Source organism: Populus trichocarpa, chromosome 15 (assembly GCF_000002775.5).
Source record: "Populus trichocarpa isolate Nisqually-1 chromosome 15, P.trichocarpa_v4.1, whole genome shotgun sequence".
In the NCBI taxonomy this organism is placed as follows: domain Eukaryota; kingdom Viridiplantae; phylum Streptophyta; class Magnoliopsida; order Malpighiales; family Salicaceae; genus Populus; species Populus trichocarpa.
This window is the reverse complement of record NC_037299.2, coordinates 13,960,817-13,980,588: the sequence shown is the minus strand read 5'-3', so window position 1 is coordinate 13,980,588 and position 19,772 is coordinate 13,960,817. Positions and strand designations below refer to the sequence as shown.

Here is a 19,772-nt window from a genome sequence, read left to right as displayed (position 1 = left end):
TTTCGAAAAGACAAAACAACACTAGATTAGCTAGTTAATTCAATCTAGTTCATATGGTAAATTTGATCCATTTTTTTTTTTAGAAATATTTTAATTTTGACACATGAAAATGAAAAGTTAGTTCCATTTTGTCTATTTTTCCTTGACATAATTAAATTAAACCATTTAAGGATGAAAATTCTTGTATATTATTCACTAAGGATGACCTTATATAAATTTCCAATAAAATGTAAATAAAAAATAAGAAAAATTATGATTGTTTTTTAAAGTATTTTTCATTTAGAAATGCATCAAAATAATATTTTTTTTATTTTTAAAAAATTATTTTTAACATCAGCACATTAAAATGATTTGAAAATATCAAAAAATATTAATGTGAAGTAAAGAAAAAAATAAATAAAAAATTAATTTTTTAAAAATATTTTTAAAACACAAAAATAAACATAATAAAACCAACTTTTAAATAAGTTTAGGAATACAAGGCAAGATTTAGTGTATATATATATTTTTTTTAACAGTAAGAGTATCTTAACCTAAGCATGAAAGTGCCAAAAGTGGACCTCTTGATAATTGATAGGTCCAGCTTAACATGACCTCTCAATCAAAGCTAGCAATGGCCTTCTATGGAGTATAGATTTCCATGCCATGAAATAATCCATCAAAATAAAATTCCCTCCAATTTCCACTCCTCTTCTTCACCTCTTAACATTTCCCAAAATGGTAACCATTCTCCAGCCACCAAGCTTCCACACACCTTCAAGAACTCTCCACCACTACCCTTCCATCACAAGCAAAACAAGCAGGAAAAAAAGAGAGCTAAAAGAGAAACACAAACAAACACAGTTCCAAAAAAACCTTAACAAAAGAACCCTTTCTTTCCCAAAATCTTCCCCAACTCCTCTCCTTATTAACCACAGGCCCCCTCCCCAAACCCAACTAGAAGCCTTAGAAAACGTTATCAAAGACCTCCAGTCCTCCATGGAAAAGGGCATTAGAATTGATACTCAAATTTTCTCTTCGCTTTTAGAAACATGTTACCGTTTAAATGCTATAGAACTTGGTGTTAAGATTCATAGGCTAATACCCATCAATCTTTTACGTAGAAATGCTGGCATTTCGTCGAAATTGGTGAGGTTGTACTCGTCATGTGGGGATGTTGAAGTAGCTCACCAGGTGTTTGATGAAATGTTTAAGAGAGGGGAGTCGGCGTTTCCATGGAACTCGCTTATTGCAGGGTATACTGAATCGGGTCTGTATGAGGACGCTATGGCGCTTTACTTTCAAATGGAAGAAGAGGGTGTTGAACCGGACCAGTTTACGTTCCCTCGGGTTTTGAAAGCTTGCGGGGGAATTGGGTTGATTCGGATAGGCGAGGCGGTGCATAGGGATTTAGTTAGGTTGGGTTTTGCTAATGATGGATTTGTGTTAAATGCGCTTGTTGATATGTATGCGAAATGTGGTGACATTGTTAAGGCTAGAAGGATATTTGATAAGATAGATTGTAAGGACTCTATATCATGGAATTCTATGCTTACGGGTTATATTCGTCATGGGTTAATAGCCGAGGCATTACACACATTTCATAGTATGGTTCATGATGGGATGGAGCTTGATTCGGTGGCTGTTTCAACAATCCTTGCCAATGTATCGTCTTTTGAGGTTGCAGTTCAAATTCATGGATGGATTGTCAGGAGAGGAATGGAGTGGGATTTTTCTATTGCTAATTCTTTGATTGCTGTCTACTCAAATGGCAGGAAGTTGGATCGAGCACGTTGGTTGTTTGATCACATGCCAAAGAAGGATATTGTATCATGGAATTCTATAATTTCTGCTCATTGTAAAGATCTCAAGGCATTGACTTACTTTGAGTTGATGGAGAGGGATGGTGCTTTGCCCGATAAAATCACATTTGTGTCATTACTATCAGCTTGCGCTCATTTGGGTTTAGTGAAGGACGGGGAGAGGTTATTTTCACTGATGAAAGCGAAATACCAGATAAATCCTATCATGGAGCACTATGCTTGTATGGTGAATCTTTATGGAAGGGCAGGATTAATCAACGAGGCATACGCCATCATTAGGGATCAAATGGAGTTCGAGGCTGGTCCAACTGTCTGGGGAGCGTTGTTGTATTCTTGTTATCTCCACCGTAATGTAGATACTGGAGAGATTGCAGCTCAATATCTTTTTGACTTGGAGCCAGATAATGAACACAATTTTGAACTCTTGATGAAGATCTACGACAATGCAGGTAGATTGGAGGATGCAGAAAGAGTAAGAAAAATGATGGTTGACAGGGGATTGTAATTGTATACATCAGTACATAATTTGTTTTGATATGATCGCCATCTCAAGGAGGAAATATTTTTGTGTTAGCCAAGTTGCTGTCAGATGCGGCGTCGGCCGAGCTGCATCTTTCTTTTGATAGTCACGTAAATTGAGGGGACAAAATGAAGATATCCATGGTCAAACCAGCTGTTTTACTTGTGTAGTTTGAGTATATAGGAAGCTTATTGAAGTATCAACATTGTTAGAAGGCTAGCTGTTGCGGAAAGTACATAAATGGATCTGGGGGTGTAAATTTCTCACTTGTAAAAAAAAAAATGGTGCTGAAGCAACTTCTTGTGATTGTAAATGTGTAACATACGATCACCCGTGGTCAATCTCGATCCTATATTTTTTCTTTATTCACTAAATTTATAGATTATGTTTTCCAATTTTTATAATGGATTCCATAGATATAAAAAAACAAGATTACATTGCCTTGAAATCCCTCAAGATAACTAAACTTAATTTTTTTTTCATGCATTTTGTCCGTTTATAAATTCATCGATATATTTATTACTGATGAACTCATCAACAATTCATAAATTATTAACGAGAGTTTTTTTGATGGATTGTTTTTATCTATGAATCCATAGATAACATACATACTAACAGATTATAAATAAAAATACCAACAGAAATTTCTATCAATAAATCTATTAAATTTGGTTTTGTCATGGTTATTTTTTATTTTTTTTGTCGCTGTAGTTTTTTTTTACATCCTTCCTCAAAGATTAATACTCATGATAAAAAAAAATTAACTCATAGTAAAAAAAAATTAACTCATAGTAAAAAAAAATTATTGCCGCTACAAGAAATACGTTGTTAATGGCTACACTTTTTATAATTAATTTTTTTTATCAAACTCGCGGTAGAGCACAATTCAATAGAATAGTTTTACCCTACGACATGGAGGGGCGGAGCAAGACAAAAAAATTAGGGGGGGTCAAATTATAAATTAGAGGGATTAATTTTTTTTAAAATTATTTTTATTAAATATTTACAAGGAAGGGACATTTCTTTGTAGAAGCCCCGCCACTGACGACATGCATGATTAATTTGAGGGGCTTGTCAGCAAAGCAATCTTCCATTATTAATTTAATTGATTGTCTTGTATGATTAGTAAAAGGGATTTTGATGAATTATTTGAAGGATTAGTATCTCTTAAGCCTTTTGGCCGTCGTTTAATTTAGTCGTTATCTCTATAATGCGGCTTTTGACCCACATAATCATTCTTGCGTACAAGATTGATTACCTTTTCTTTCCTTTCTTGAGACTCTTTTACCACTTTTTGCTCTATCTTCTACTTACTTAATGACCATTTCACATTCCTTCTTGTAAAATAATATGAACTTTCACACCTGTTGCTCTCTTTGTTCACACACAGAGTTCTCTTCTTGTACTCTTTAATTTAACTAATTATTTTTTTGTTTAATTTTTAATATACGAGTTGAATGGAATTGTTTATTATGCCAATTGATTGTATATAATCCCTTTTGTTGTTGGATATTATAATTTGATAAAACTAGATTTACCTAGCTAAATCAGATCTAAATTTGACATGGTAAAAAAATATAATATTCTAATAAAAATAATTAATCTAAACTGAATTGATTCAATTACATATATTGATACAATAATTTAAGTTTTTTTTTCTTTTTTTTTTTCAGGTCAATTTTCACAATTCTGGCCTTAACCAAGTAACGGCAGCACGTCGGTGGCTAGTGGCCAAGGCCACCACCATCACTGCTTCTTATCTTTCTCCGAGAGGTTACGAAGCACAACATTTTTTTTTCTTTTAAAATATGAACGTACTTTCAATTCGGTCCGTGTCACGTCGGTACACAAAAGTCAGGAACTTTGAGGTGGAGGAGGGCCACCGGCGACGCGGTTGGATACTCGCAATATGCCGTGTTTCTTAAAGAGTCATAAGCTAACCTGAACCTAGTAATGCCAGTTTTGGGAAAAACACCTATACAATCTTTCCTCTTTCCTGTCTTGCTCTCGAGAGGCGATGACATATTTTTCCTTCTCCTATGAAAGTTGCTTGTCTCTTGGATTGAAGCCAATCGTAGTCAAAATATACATCAAAACCCTCCTTTGTTCAGGTAATAATAGGATTTGGTATAGAAAAGATTTTTTTAAAAAAATAGCATGGATGACAAAAATAATTAGCATATTTAAAAGAATTTAAAAAATAACATAGTTCAATTAGTTGCGTACAATTAAAATTTTGAAAAACAATTCAAGAGTTATGTTACTTCTAGTAATGTAACTCTTGGAAATTAAAAAAAAAAATCTCAAAGATTGTGCTTCTAGGAATAGCACAGCCTTTGAAATTTCATATAAGAGGTTTAGATCAATCATATACAAATTAAAATATAATTTGCAATTTACCATATTTAAAAGAATTTAAAAAATAACATAGTTCAATTAGTTGTTATACAATTAAATTTTTTTAAAAGAATTAAAGAATTGTGTTACTTCCAAGTGCAACTCTTGAAAATTAAAAAAAAAAATCCCAAAAATTACGTTTTTAGAAATAGTGCAACCTTTGAGATTTCGTATAAAAGGTTTTGATCAATCAAATACTAATTTATTGTATTTGGACAAGTTAAAAGCCTAGAAAATATATCTTTGGATCACAACTTGTTTGATGAAAATAAACATAATTTTTAATTTAATTGTTAAATTAAAATCAAAGTTTTTTTAAAAATTTTATTGGGCTGGTTATAGAGTGGCGTACTAAAAGTTTTTCAAAGATTACTCTATTTCTAATAGCACGAGTACTCTTAAGAATTTTTATATTTATTTTTAAAGATAATTTTACTGGAAGTAGCACAACCTTTTATTTTAGTTGGCATATAATTTATTAAAATTCAACATTTTAATAGACTACATGACTCATATTTAGGGCATGCTTGTTTGCTTAAAAGTTGTTTTTTTTTTTTAAAATAATTTTTATAAAAAATAAATTTTTAAAAAATAAATTATTTTTTAATATTCAGTTGTGTGATGAAAAATGAGTTAGAAAATATTTTTTAGTATTGTTAATGCCATAAAAAATGAATTGAAAAATAACAAATTAATATTTTATTTAAAAAAACAAGAACCATATTTGATAAATAAAAAAAATTAAAGAGGATGGAACTGAAAAAAGAACAATCTAATTTTATAAATTGTTTCAAATACAATAAATAAAAATTAAAAGAATAAGGACTGAATCTGACATATAAAAAAGTTGAAAGAATATGAAATTAAATAAAAAATTTTAATTTCATAAATTATTTCAAATAAAATAAATAGCAATCAAAATAATGAGAACCACATCCGATAGAAAAAAAATTAATTAAGAAAAGGATAAGAGAAAAATAAACTATCATTAAAAAAATAAAGACCAAAGTTGATATAAAAATCAAACTAAATCAAATTTTAAAGGATAAAATAAAAAAATAATTCAAAACAAAATATATAACAATTAAAATATTGATGGTCAAATTTGATATAATTATTAAAAAAAACAACAACTTCTAGAAAGTATATTTTACTTAAAAAAATACTTTAATTTTTTTAATTAAAAAATATTTTCCAACATTCAATTTTTTTTAATGATAAACAAAAAAAAATTAATTTTAAAAAAATTAATTTTGACGAAAAAAACGCCCCTTAATGGCTTAATGTGTGCTATTTTATATCTCCTTTTCAAATGTGGTAATTTGCAAATTTTCTTTTCATCACATGTGCTATTTGTTTTTATTTTAAAAAAAAAACCTATGTAGAAAAACTGTTTATAACCGGCACTAACAGTTCCAGGTAAGCTTAAGAGACGTGGCAATGTGGCATATAAAGAAATGCTCGCTTTCTTTTACATTTATTTTCTGAAACCGACAGGCGACAAGTGATCAAATCACCGCCCACAATTCCGTACACCCAACACACTTCAACGCACCTAGCGCAAGTTAGCACACAGCAGTAGGGCATCAAATCCTCAAACTAGCCTCCTCTATAAATTCAAACCCTCTCTCTCCTTCAACCCCAACTCACCAAGCGACTCTGCAATCCAAAGAAGATCCAAGTTTCGGTCTAACATGGCAAAACCTAGCCTTATTTGGCTCCTCATCTCACTATTGTACATTGCAAGCACGGCAAACTGTGCTAGCACCACCACAAAGTCAAGTTCAAGGGCTTCAAATTTCATCAAGGCCTCATGCAGTGCCACAACATACCCTGCCTTGTGCGTCCAATCTCTTTCCCTTTATGCCTCTTCAATTAAGCAAAGTCCACGCCAATTAATTCAGACAGCCTTGTCTGTCAGCCTAGACAAGGCTCAGTCCACTAAGACATTTGTCTACAAGTTAACAAAGTTTAAGGGAATCAAGCCTAGAGAAAAGGCAGCCATTAAGGATTGCTTTGAAGAGATTGATGATACTCTGGACAAGCTTGTTAAGTCAGTTAAAGAGTTGAAGAACATGGGGTCATCCAAGGGCCAGGATTATCAATGGCATATCAGTAACGTTCAGACTTGGATTAGTGCTGCATTGACTGATGAGAATACTTGCGTTGATGGGTTTGCTGGGAAGGCTTTGGATGGAAGGGTAAAGAATTCGATCACGGCTAGGTTTGTTCATGTTGAAAGGGTTACCAGTAATGCCCTTGCCTTGATTAACAAGTTTGGTTCTCAGTACTAAGTGACTCCAGCTAGTGGATTGATCTGGGTTCCATCTTGTGGAGTCTGGGTTTTTCTGTTTATGTATCACAAAGAGTTTTGAGTGATGTAAGGTTTTTTTTTTAATATATAAAAAAATACTTATGTGATAATGTACTATAATTTGTGGAGGCATTTTGAGTGATCTGTTTTTCTTAATCAAGAACAAGAATCCCCTTTATAACCCAGTTTTAGGTGGTTTGATGATCAGAGATATATTTCCCAGAATTCAAATTTTGATTAAATTATAAAAAAGGCAAAATTTTCATGAATTCTTGATGATGTATGATTTTCTTAATTTAAATGAGGAAAAAACTCCTTGATTAAAGGTAACATGACCCCAAGTCACCATCATGCACTAAATAGCTATGCTACTCAAATCAATATTTCCTTGGACAAATCAATTTCATTTCAAACCTGTTTCCCTCTTGTGATATACGATATGTCACTAAAAATAAAAAATATTAAAAAAAATCCCTTGATTAAACGGGACATGGGCCCTAATCCTTGACCCTTGAAAGGAAATAAGGTTGCATGGACCCCAAAAATATCAGGCAATCGTGAAGAAACACATTGACGGGATTGAAGGGTGTGAAAGCTCAGTGCTAAGAGCAGACATGGAGGACTTTAAGAAGCAATAAGAAGAGGAAAAAATATATTTCTTCAAATAAATTACTGAAAATTCAGAGATTTAATTAGGCAGGTGACATGTGAATCTAGTTGAAACAGGGGGATGGCACATGGATATCTTCAAGAAATGAGCTAATGGGACAGGGCCTAATTGACCCCATAGCGTCACCCATGGTTTTCTAACCTGTCTGCTTGGATTCTGCTTTCAGACTTGTTTGTCAGTTTGGCCACAGTCATCCTTTTCGGCTTTTGGAAGAGAAAAGCAGGCACACGGCCACAATCTACACTTTTTCAAAGGATTGTGGAATTTCAGTTATCATTTAGGTCAAAGTGTCCCAATTGATCAAGTGGATTCGTTGGTTTTCGAAGGTTAGAATATGCTTTCTCTACCTTTCAGGCAGGTTTCCAATTTGAAGAACACATTTTTTTCTCTCCCAATTGAGTCTTTAATAGGTATTCATAACATTATTAAAGAAATATTTGGAGTCATAAAAGAGAGAAAAATGAAAGATTACCTGATGTGCTGCTGTATATAAATTCTATGCACGAGTCTGTTTGGTTTTGCGTTTTAAAAGTATTTTTTAAAAAAATAATTTTTATTTATTTTTTTCTTTATTTTAAATTAATATTTTTTTATATTTTCAGATCATTTTGATATGCTGATATCAAAAATAATTTTTATTTTAATGTATTTCTAAGCGAAAAACATTTTGAAAAGCAACCGCTACCGCACTTTCAAACACCTCCGAAATAATATTGCTATAAAATCCAACATAATTTGACAAATTAACTTAGTTACCCATTAACTTAAAATCTGGATTAAACGTATTTTTATTTCAAATTATTTTTTATTAAAATAATATTTTTTTTTGTTTAAAACAACTCTAAGAGCTTGGTTTTTTCACCGTTCATTACTATAATAAAAGTCAAACCCTTTTAGTATATGCATAGTAAATTTTAAGAAATTCCTACAACCTTGAATTGACTCAGTGTAACATGTTATTAATTTGATCAGTTAATTAGCAGGGTCACATGTCACGTGAAAATAGAATCATAAGATAATTCTTGTACAGAATTTTTCAAAATGGTTTGCAAGATCCAGAAAATATATATATATTTTTTTAGATTTATGAATCGGGATTTTCTTGTGTGGATTTTCCCCATGCGCACTTCTTGTGTCGGCCAGAAATATTTGACTTGTTGGATTAATTAAATTATTGTGTTAACTGTGATTATCATGGCTAAGTGTTTACTTGTTGAGACTTTGTGAGAGATGAATTGGGCGGCTAATTGGTGGGGAAGCCCTCAATAACCAGTCAATAACAACTAAGCCCCTAGAATATATTTTTTTTCCTAATCAAGCTTTTTTTTTTTTTATCGCAGTGTAACCCTCTATTAGCTAATTAAAAGGTTAAAAAAAAAATCACAAAAATTAAGAAACTTCCTTTGAACCTCTGAAGTTTCAATTGATCCAACACAAGACAACAATTCAAGCTAGCTGCCATATCTCTAGAGGAATGCGCAATTGCTTCTAATTATTTTGAACATGATCCAGCTTGCTTGCCGTTGGCCTCTGTTCCAATTATTGAGCTCCTCACTTGGGGTGCTGGTGGTTCAAATTATTGGGGTGCTGGCTCCAATTATCATACCTTTAAGCCTAGATTGATATGATTGGCATTTTGTGATTTGAAGCTTGAACCAGGATTAAAAAAAAAATAGTATTGATATGATAAAAATTCAGTTAATTTAATTTTATATTTTAGAATTTAGTTAATTCATCAAAACTAATTCAGATCTAACGACTTAACTTCAAGGGGTTTTTTTTAAAAATAATAAATTATATTATTTTGACTAAAATAATTGGTCGCATCCCAAACTCCATTTCATTAAGAGGGGATGTGTAAAATAATAGTAAATATTATTTTTTAAAATATTTTTTATTTGAAAATATATTAAAATAATATATATTTTTTATTTTTTAAAATTTATTTTTAATATCAACACATCAAAACAATCTAAAACAAATTAATTTTAAACAAAAAAAATTTAAAATTTACAAAATTACGGTTGAACCGCAGCGAAGAACACCCTCAAACCAAGTTGGGTATGCCTTGGATACCCTATTCATGATCCAGTACAATTAAATTTCATTTTTTCTGTGAGCACAGGCCATGCCTTCATTAGATACCAAAATGTGCTGTTGCATAATTGGAATCGAGTCATTACTAATAAAAAAAAAAAAGTGATTATGATACAAGAAACTTTTGGATAAAAAAGCTGAGCAGAATTGAAGAAACTGTAAACAAATTGTCCAACCAAAACAAGAATAAGAACGCAACTTCGTTTATTAATAAGAGCCAAAGCATTTGCTAGTCAGCCTAGCAACATTCACTATATTCATCTTAATTTTTCTCATCAGATAGCTTCCTGTCATCGAATCCTAGAGTGCATGTATTCTCATCTGTAATCGCAGAACTTACCCATGTTTTTATGTTAGAAATCTGAAACTGAATATCAGAAACACAATATTGACTAAGATGAGTATGAAAATAGTGTGGATTGACTTTCATGGCCGTGCCCATGGAGCGGTAAGACAGAGACTTCCATGATAGGAGTGAAGGGTAGGCGCCCTTACAAGAGTTGTGAGCCACAAATCATGACAGGCCCTCAGATTGTGAAGGCACCCTCCATTGGAGAGGAAGTAATTTTCAATGTGAAAGCCAGGCTCGCATGTGAAGAGGAGATTTGTTTGGGAATCACATGTGAGCTGGGAATTCCACTCCATTAGAAATGAAAAGTTTGATTTGTATATATATAAGATGGACCCATCTTATATGTAAACTCTCACATAACGAACTCAGGTAAAGGACCAAGTAACTCACCAACGCAGGTAATAGGAGCAGCTAAAGACAGGGTGAAAGCCAGGTGCCATTTGCCTAAACTTGCGAGCTGAAATACCCATTTCCTGCTTGCGAGACAGCCCCGCAGGCCGCAGGCTTGATAGCAGCTGTGAGGACATTTAAACGAGTAACCAAAGCATTGGGAAACAAAAGCCTGTGGAAATGGCTTCCGACGGCCAACAATAAAATCCAAAGAATGTCTATTTACAACAAATTCATAGAGAAACAGTACATCACACACCAGCTTTGCCACCATCATCACACCCCTGGCTACACTACACAACACACAACCACCAGTTCTACATCATTTCACTTCACTCGGTTCATGAGAGAGTTTTATACAAATTAATGTACAAGTTTGGGTACAAATCAGAAATGTAACTGCCTACACTGTGTTGAATCGATGTCAGACGGACAGTAAGGGCATTTAAAAGTTTTGGACCCGTTCTTTGACATCTTATTGATAGACTGCTTGCATAGCACGTGGCCACACTGCATCAACATAGGGGGGTTCTCGTCAGTTGATTGCTCCTTTAACACAGGACATACAAAGATGGAATGGAACTGAAATTCCCTATCCAACTCCACTGGCACTGGTAACTGTTTCATTGACTGCCACTCATGTTTCTTCCCTGCCATCACATTCATAAACTTCAAAAGAGGTGGCAGACCCTGGAACCCTGCTGCTATTGTCACACTCAATGGGCTATCAAAAGACTGCCCCAAAAGATTACAAAACTGCCTCGTAAGTTCCTCAGCCACCACATTCCAATTAGTGGGTGATAGTAAATCAGAATATGGAGAGTGATGGAGCCTTCCAGACCACAGGAGACAGGCCATAAGCTTCTGGATTTCTGAAAAATGGTTGGCACCAAAAGGAGAAATGTGAGTTCTAACATATGAGAGCGCTTTGCTTCTACTTCCACCTTGCAGTATTTCCACAAACTGCAGGCAATGAAGTTTCAGCAGCAGGTCTGACCCATTTTCTTTGAGCTTATTGGAATTGGCAGTAGCCCAGTTTAGCGCAGGTTCTAGATTTTTGTTCTTCATAGCTTCGAGTATCAGATACATTTCTGAGAAAAGAGATTTCATAGCAGCAGTAGATTCTGGTACATTGGCCTCATTTATAAAGCAGTCACCGACATCAAACAGTCCTTGCCGGTAGAAATGGCCGGCAATTATCTGGTTAACAGTGTGAGCATCAAAATCGATGTTTCTATAAGCTTTGGCTATGTCTGGGTTGAAAGATTTCTCAAGCTGCTTTGGGTACTTGCTCAGTGCTATATTTAGTTCCTTCTGTGTGCCTTCCAGCTGACTGAGTGGAGCAATTTCTAGCAACTTTTTCTTAAGTTCACCAAAGACAGATTTACAGTCCACTTCAGAACCAAAATGTTCTGCCTTAATTATCTCTAATGAATTCTCAATCTCTAGTATCATCTGGGCAACGACTTCTTGTGTTTTAGAACCAGACATCTTTTGCTTTTTGGCAACACGATCAAATGCATCCTTGATGGGATTCAGATCCATTTTCACTTCACTGTCAATAGTTTGAGCTGAGAAATAGCTATACAAAGCACCTGCAATATCAGACAAGGGAAGGTCATCACCAATCTCAATTGCAAAGACCACCAACGCAACACAAAGTAATACTTAATTGGTAATATTTTCAAACAAAAATCTCAATGCTTTTCAAAAAATGTCTCATGCTGAGTTTGAAGTATCAAAGTGCGCATAAGAGTATATTAGCTGTTATCACTGTCACGAGAAATAAAAGAAAAGAGTAAATGATTTTCAACTACAAGAAAACCGATGTTTATCCATTGCAAAGTAGCAGAAACCCATTGCAAGTTAGTAGAACTCCATCGCAAATCTGATTTAGCAGCAGATTGTCAAACGGATCCAGTCCATTGCAAAAAGCCTCAACACTCAAAGCATTTGTAACAGATTTCATAATTCCGTTGCTAGATTAACCGTTGCAATTTTATTTATTTTTTTGCAATGGATTTTCTAAATTCTGACACTAAATTTGAACAAAAATAATAAAATTGCTGTCAATCTGGTGCAAATCATAAAAATTCATTGAAGATCCTGTCACTAATCCATTGCAAATTAGCAACACCTTTACATCCGTTGCTAATCTGTCACCATGATCATCGTTGTACAAACAACATAGTCAACGAATCAATTCATTTATATTAAATCATAAGTTCCAAGGAAACTTTACTAAAAAATAACAAGAACTGGAAAAATGAAACAAATCCAAATCCACTGACACCTTCTACTTCACTTTCTTGAAAAAAAAATTCAATCTTTCAAGGTATTTCAGCAATCTCATGAAAAAAACTAAGAACCAAAAACAGAAACTTTCACTTTTACTCACTATAGCAATGAAACAAGAACAGTATGATATTGGGTTTCGCCTTAATCACGAGACTATCAACCATTTTTACAATAGTAATGATTCAGAGAGCCCAACAAAATCGTTAAAAAAAAAACATTAAGATGAGCAACGTTAGAGACAAAAAAGGAGGAAGAGAGGAGGGACGTACCACAGGATGCTGGAGGCTTGGGCGTTAGATTATGGGGAGATTGGTCGGCGGCAGGGAGGAGGTTGCTGGCGGCTTGGGCGGCGGTTTTAACGGTTGTGGAGTTGAGAGAGAGGTAGAAGATGGTAGAATGAAAAAGCTGATCTCCTTGGCCTTTGAAGATCAGATCGGTTGTTTTACAAAATTAAAAAAAAAAAAAATTAAAAATCAATGCGTAAGTACAAATTAGTCCCTCAACGTATTATAGTTTTCACAAGTCATCCCCAAATTATATATTATGTTTCTGCGAGACTAATAGGTCAATTAGGATACGTGAGATTTAAACTGATCCACGTTAAAAACAAATTAAGATATTAATCCGGTTTAATTCGGTTAAAACCTAAATCAACCCATAATTTAAAGTAAAAATCGATCAAAACAGGAATCTCAACTCTAATAATTTTTTTTGACAAAATAACAAACATTATTTTGATTTAATTTTTTTTTTATCAACCAAGGTTGATCTTTCTTACCAGTGACGTGGATAGTGACGTGGATATTGGTGTGGGTAAAATTCTAGGTAGAGTTTTAAAAGCTCAACAACTCTTCCTATGAGCTATTGGTGAGTTTAACCGTTGGTTCCATCATGATAGCACAGTTGAAAGCAGGTGGATTGTCTTATCGAAAGATTCGAAACGTGAAGGGTAAGAATCTAGATTGATTACTTCTAGGGTAGCCCCTTAAGTTTCAGAGGTTAGTCATATTAGCCCTTTACACCTTAGACATTGTTTTTGCTGTGGGCTAAAAATGTCTCGACCAAAAATCGAAATTACAAGCATAAGAAATCAAAATTACAACCATCTTCATTTATTGGTGAATGAAATTGTTTTTATATACCCAATTGAATTTTAAAAATATACAAATATCAATACTAAAACTAAAATTATTAAACCGCGTTTAGTTATTAACTCAACTCAAAATTTAATTTGCAAGCTGACATGAATCAATCTAAAATAATATTATTTCAAGATTTTTTTTTAAAATGATAAAAAAATTCACTTTTCATTTTCTCTTAAAAAAAATTAGGGAAGTTTTTTATTAAATTAAATAAATTTAAACCCCACTCAGTTATTGACTCAACTCAAAATTTAACTTACAAGCTGACATGAATCAATTTAAAACAATATTATTTCAAGAATGTTTTTTTAAAATGGTAAAACAATTTCACCTTGCATTTTCTCTTGAAAAAAATTAGGCTAGTTTTTTAATTAAATTGAACAAATTTAATTTAAAATCTAGTTGGAGTAAAGTCTTGGAACATCAATGACTTGTAAAACTGGACAGAGTTTAATCCTTTCATTTCACTTCATCAAAAGCCTAATTCTCATACGAAGCAAGCACACTTAATTTATGGAATTATAATAAAATAATTATGAGAAAGAGAATACAGCAATTTTCCCTTTCACACGTAATCTGCAGAATGTGGTTCTTGAATTAAGAAACTCGGGCATGAATCTTTGGACTTAAACTTGAGATAAAAACATGAATTAAGGATTTTTTTTATATACACTAATTCAGATATAAACTAAAGTCAAACTGATAAGGTATCTCAATGTGTAATGCTATTTAATACTAACATTAGTTAAATAATTACCGATATTAAACAAGTAATTAAGATATGTGGAGCTTAATGATTGAGGATAGCCTACCATTAAAGACTTAGAAGAAATTAAAATAGATATGACATTCATGATCAGAATTGAAGAACCTGTATACAAATTTTGAATAAAAATAATTAAAAATAAAGGAAATAAAGTAACTAGTAACTTAGATTATTTATAAATGTCAAAGCATTGCTAGTCAGCCTAGCAACATTCACTATACTTTTCGTGATCGCGCGCTTCACTGCATAATTTACATTGTTGCCATCAAATCCATCTGTACAGGTAGTCTGATCCGTTATCGCGCCACTGACCCATGTTTTCAAGTTATCAATCTGTAATTCTCTGTCAGAACCTGTTAAGCTGCGTAGAACCTTCACTGACTGCTTGATCTCATCAATGGAATTTCCAATTTCTTCAATGCAATCTCTAATGATAGCAGCTTCAGTCTTGCTTAACCCCCTTATCTTTGATAAACTCTTTACCAATTTGGATGTGTTGCTAGAAGCTTTGAGGGCCACAGTTAATGCTGTGCTACATAGTTTGAGTTCATTGGTTTTGATGGTGGAGGTGTAAGAAGAGAGGGACTTGAGGCAAAGTTGTGGATATGTGGTGGAATTGCAAGCTGTTTTGAGGTAGTTTGTGTAGGTTATGCTTGGAGTTGTTGTGGTGGTGATAGCTGCCGAGGATGTTTGCACATTTGATGATGAGATGCATAGAAGAAATGTAAAAAGCAATGATAAAACATTGAAAGATGTTGAGCTTGGAATAATTTTAGCTTCCATGATCGATCTAGCTCCCTTTCTCTCTTTCTTTCTATCTCTCGATCTCTATTTCGCATTGATTATTGGTGTGTGAAGATCCCAATTTATAGGAAAAATCTGTCAACTGTGCATGTGACGTATCAACATAAAATTGTGAGAAATCAGATGGAATTTAATTAAATAAATCACATGGGTGGCTCTCAGCCATGCAATATGAGATGCCACACATGATCAGTGATGATGGTTGTATAAGATCATAGCTAGAAGTTGGAGAGCTAGCAAGCCTAGCATGATTGAAAAACTAGAAGGTATGCTAATCACGTTATAATTTGAGTACTTGAAAAAAGGTTACGAGAAAAATATTTCAAATACGAATAACTTACTCTCAAATTCCTTTTGAATCAAACTCAATTAATATGCAATATATATATATATATATATATAAATTAATAGTTACATCAGTTTCTTCTATGGTTGCTGGTACGTAAAAAATACCTCAAAAAATAAATTGCAAAGGTGGACTTATCTAGATGACTGCCCATATGCCTATCTTTTACTCTTGTCTAATTGTAAGTTGTAATCACCCTATCCTTTACCACATACTTTAATGTCATGTAAGTTCTAGTAACGTTTGAAACTCTTTTTGTTGATGTAGTGGGTTGTGAAAAAGATTGAAGTAGCCGATCAAAAGTCGAAAACCCAATTGCAAAAGATTTAAAAATTAGCAATTTACTAGTTTATATATAGTTACTTCTGAGCTACGTTAATGCGAGTGTCAAAAAATTTCTGAAGATAAAACAAATATTTAGGATACAATGAAATATTTAGCTTTATTATTAAATTTGATATAATAAATTAATCTTAAAATCTCTTGATCTGATTTTTTATCTAATTAATCCGAGTTTAAAATTAAATTATATAAAAATTATCTCGACATGATCTAGTTGACTTGATGAGTGCAAAAATAACCGGTAAAATATAAGTTTTGGTTTTAATTTTTTTTAAGATGATATTTTTTTTTAAATACTGATATCATGACATATTAGATTGACTTACATTTCACAATTTATCCCACCAAATCACAACTCGGGTCATGAACTAAACTAGATTTTGATAGTTACAATAATGATGTCACTAACAATTTGAAGGAATTATATGGATATAAAATATCAATATAATAATAGTGGGGTAGTGCTAAAGTTTTCGAGAACTCTTTTAGCTATTTAGAGTGATATTTATGCAACTAAAAATAATGCGAAGTATTATGCTATTGGTTTACAAAATGTTATATCAATGGTTGTAATGAATGAAAATAACACTTTATTCTCACTTCAAAGTGGTTAGGATATAGTCCCCCCATGCTTAAATTTTCTAATCTTTATTTGTTAGTCTAAATCCAAATGCTAAGATCATATGAGAGACAAAGAATTTGCTTAATTCTTTACTTTTGGGATTGGAAACAGGCTGCGTTTGCTTCGAGGAGTCTCCTTAATTTTATTTTTGCTTAAGTAGAATTTGCTTTAGATTATGAAAAGGTATAGATCTAATCTTTTGATAGCAAACCTTTGAAAGGAATAATTCCCAATCTTAAGTCATTATTTTAAAATTTGCTTTAAAGCTTTGGGAAAATTCTACAACTTCGATCTTGAATCAATTCAAAAGGTATAAAAATTCCTCAAAATGGATTTTTACAATAATTTTCAATAAACATCAAAAACCCAAAACAATAACTTGTGTCCTGAAAAGATAAGAAAGACAGAGACAGAAGAAGAACATTTTTTCGCATCGGTCAGCAAGGCTACTGTAGAACACAGAAGGCTTTCGGAATGGAGGCGCCCTGGTAATTAATTAACCAGCTCTTGAAGAAATACAAAAGGTCAAACCCTATAGCTAGTCATGTGCCTGCCCTATAAGTTCTGTATGGACACATGCCTTGGGCAGATCACATGTGCCTTGAACTCTATCTTGCATGATTCGCTGCTCAGCAGATGGCGATGTCCATGCTTAGGTTTTTTGGGCAAGCTTTATTATCTTCTACAACCATGTATTCACACCATGTCAAGATTTTTTTTTCTTTTCTTGGAATATTAGCAAATATTGTGGAAAATGATTGAAGAATATATATATATTTATCGATAAAAGTCGATGTATTATCGAAGTTTCTGTATCATTAAGAAAATAATCACATGAAAAAAAAAAGAGTTTCAGAAAATATAAACCAAGACAAATCCAAAAAGAAATAACAAGAAAACAAAAAAAAATAGATTAAATTAAATATCAGTTGCTCCAAAGTAGAATGCCTTTTGAATCTCTAAATAGATCTGAACTTGTATAAAAAAATCTACTATTGAAGTTTCTTAACTAAGATGCCTAACTATGAAGAATTAATAAGCTCACGAAATATGGGGAAGATGCATTTTATCAAGACTGGAAAATAATGATGCACTCCATCACATTATGAAGTCACCTAGCTAGCTATTATTGGTTGAAGGGATTAGAAGCTTCCTTAGTAACGTTGAATAGATTTTGATTAGTATCACATGCTAATATAAAATTATTTTTGAAATTATTTAATAATTTAAATTTTTAAGTTAAATAATTTTTTTATATGGTATTACATTTTTTATGATTAGAAGATTATGAATTTAAATCTTATCATTTCTATTCTAATAAATAAAATTAAATATAAGATATTATAGACCTATTTTATTAATATAAAACTATTCTTGAAATATTATTTAATAATTTAAACTTATAATTTTTTTTTTAGAAATTTCTTTAAAGTTAATGCACCATTTTCCACGCAAATCAATGTCTTTGTACCATTGCTAGTGACTTTTCTGGTAACAATAATTTATAATGAATATTCTTTCTTTAATTTACTTTCTAAAAAAATTTATGCATTGAATATGAATCTTATTTACTAATGATGTTAAAAATAATATAAATTATATTTTGATGTTTATTTAATATTTTAAATTTTTTGGTTGAATTGATTTTTTGACATGGTATCAGGGTCTTGATAACCAAACAGTCACGAGTTCGAATCTCACTATCTTTATTTATTTGACAAAAAATAAGTATAAGGTAATGTAAGCATGTGTAAATTTCAAATTCAAATGACTTTCACTTGAGAGGGTGTGTTAAAGAATAATATAAATCATATCTTGATGTCTTACCTAACAGTTTAAATTTTTAGGTTGAATTGGTTTTTTAACTAGTGAAAAATTCAAAGATTGAAATTTTATGACAAAAGAATTGGAAAATAAAATTTCAATAAGGAAGAGAAAAGTTCTTAATTTAAGATTGCAAAACTATCGTGCAAAGGAACAAAGAGAGTGACAATACCTTTAGTGTATTTCTCGAAGAAAACCTTCGACAATCAAGTCCGTGGTAGGGATGCCGTGGTCGGGATGGAGAGGTGGAGGAGGGGTAGGCATAAGTAGGGAATAAGGATGCATACTATGGTGTTAGGTAGGGCAGGATTATAATATTCTTAATTTTGGAGGTCATTTCAGAATACTTATTTGAACTTTTCTCCAAATTAGGGGGAGTTTTGGCACTTTTATAAACTTTGGAAGCATGATTCGAAGCTATGGGCCTTATCAAGATTTTAGCCCAAACAATACCATGTTTTTAATCTCGAGTAAAACTGGGAATTTAGGTTTGAATTTTTGCTATGTTTCCATAAAAATAAAAAACTTTAACATTGATTTTTTTTTTTCTAACCTAGATGATGTTTCCAATCTTTCATAGCTATTAAATTAGGTTTTTTGGCCAAATGAAATTTATTAGAAGATTGAGCATGTGTGTTTTGTATTATGTTCAGGTCTCTTTTTCGTTTGGACAATGATGCAATGGCCGCTAATTGCTTTGGGGAAGAGCATTATTTGAAGACATTAGGCAGGCTTTTGTGCATGAATATTAGGCTAATGATTCAATCAGGTGGAATTAATGGTCTTTTCCTCTCTCTCTTTTTTCAGACGTTAGGAAAAAATTGCATGTATTTGAAAAATAAATTTTAATAATTTAAGAAAAAAAAACTTATGATCACATCTAATTAGGGTCGATGAACTTGTACATGAAAAAAAATCAAAACACTAACAAGTATGATTGAAATGGAAATTAAGTTTCTCATGGCAACTTGAACATTAAAAATTCAAATATTACCTCTACCAAGAACACCTATATTTTGTTTAATTCATGCTACATTTAATTCTGGTTCCACTAATTTCTTAAAAAATATGAATGCATATCTAGCT

The 19,772-nt window shown here is 32.3% G+C and overlaps 4 protein-coding genes across 4 annotated transcripts; 2 read left to right on the top strand and 2 right to left on the bottom strand.

Moving 5' to 3' along the window:
* Positions 1-549: 549 nt before the first annotated feature.
* Positions 550-2,726, top strand: LOC7476750 (pentatricopeptide repeat-containing protein At4g25270, chloroplastic). Its single transcript, XM_002322371.4, has one exon. It carries the CDS (start codon positions 718-720, stop codon positions 2,305-2,307), a length of 1,590 nt encoding a protein of 529 aa, XP_002322407.3. The 5' UTR covers positions 550-717; the 3' UTR covers positions 2,308-2,726.
* Positions 2,727-6,343: 3,617 nt separating this feature from the next.
* LOC7481821 (21 kDa protein) lies at positions 6,344-7,218 on the top strand. The gene has a single exon (XM_002322370.4). The coding sequence runs from the start codon at positions 6,414-6,416 to the stop codon at positions 7,011-7,013; it is 600 nt and encodes a 199-aa protein (XP_002322406.1). The 5' UTR covers positions 6,344-6,413; the 3' UTR covers positions 7,014-7,218.
* A 3,481-nt stretch (positions 7,219-10,699) lies between these two features.
* LOC7481820 (protein RMD5 homolog) lies at positions 10,700-13,275 on the bottom strand. Its single transcript, XM_002321801.4, has 2 exons — positions 13,110-13,275; positions 10,700-12,137 (listed from the first exon to the last, which is right to left on the bottom strand). Exon 2 carries the CDS (start codon positions 12,085-12,087, stop codon positions 10,930-10,932), a length of 1,158 nt encoding a protein of 385 aa, XP_002321837.1. The 5' UTR covers positions 12,088-12,137; positions 13,110-13,275; the 3' UTR covers positions 10,700-10,929.
* Positions 13,276-14,804: 1,529 nt separating this feature from the next.
* LOC7481819 (pectinesterase inhibitor 4) lies at positions 14,805-15,581 on the bottom strand. The gene has a single exon (XM_002321800.4). The coding sequence runs from the start codon at positions 15,529-15,531 to the stop codon at positions 14,905-14,907; it is 627 nt and encodes a 208-aa protein (XP_002321836.1). The 5' UTR covers positions 15,532-15,581; the 3' UTR covers positions 14,805-14,904.
* Between the last annotated feature and the right edge of the window lie 4,191 nt (positions 15,582-19,772).

Bases quoted from the DNA above. Each gene is read 5' to 3' on its own strand.
- LOC7481819 (XM_002321800.4), bottom strand. From the start codon at position 15,531: ATGGAAGCTAAAATTATTCCAAGCTCAACATCTTTCAATGTTTTATCA.
- LOC7476750 (XM_002322371.4), top strand. From the start codon at position 718: ATGGTAACCATTCTCCAGCCACCAAGCTTCCACACACCTTCAAGAACT.
- LOC7481820 (XM_002321801.4), bottom strand. From the start codon at position 12,087: ATGGATCTGAATCCCATCAAGGATGCATTTGATCGTGTTGCCAAAAAG.
- LOC7481821 (XM_002322370.4), top strand. From the start codon at position 6,414: ATGGCAAAACCTAGCCTTATTTGGCTCCTCATCTCACTATTGTACATT.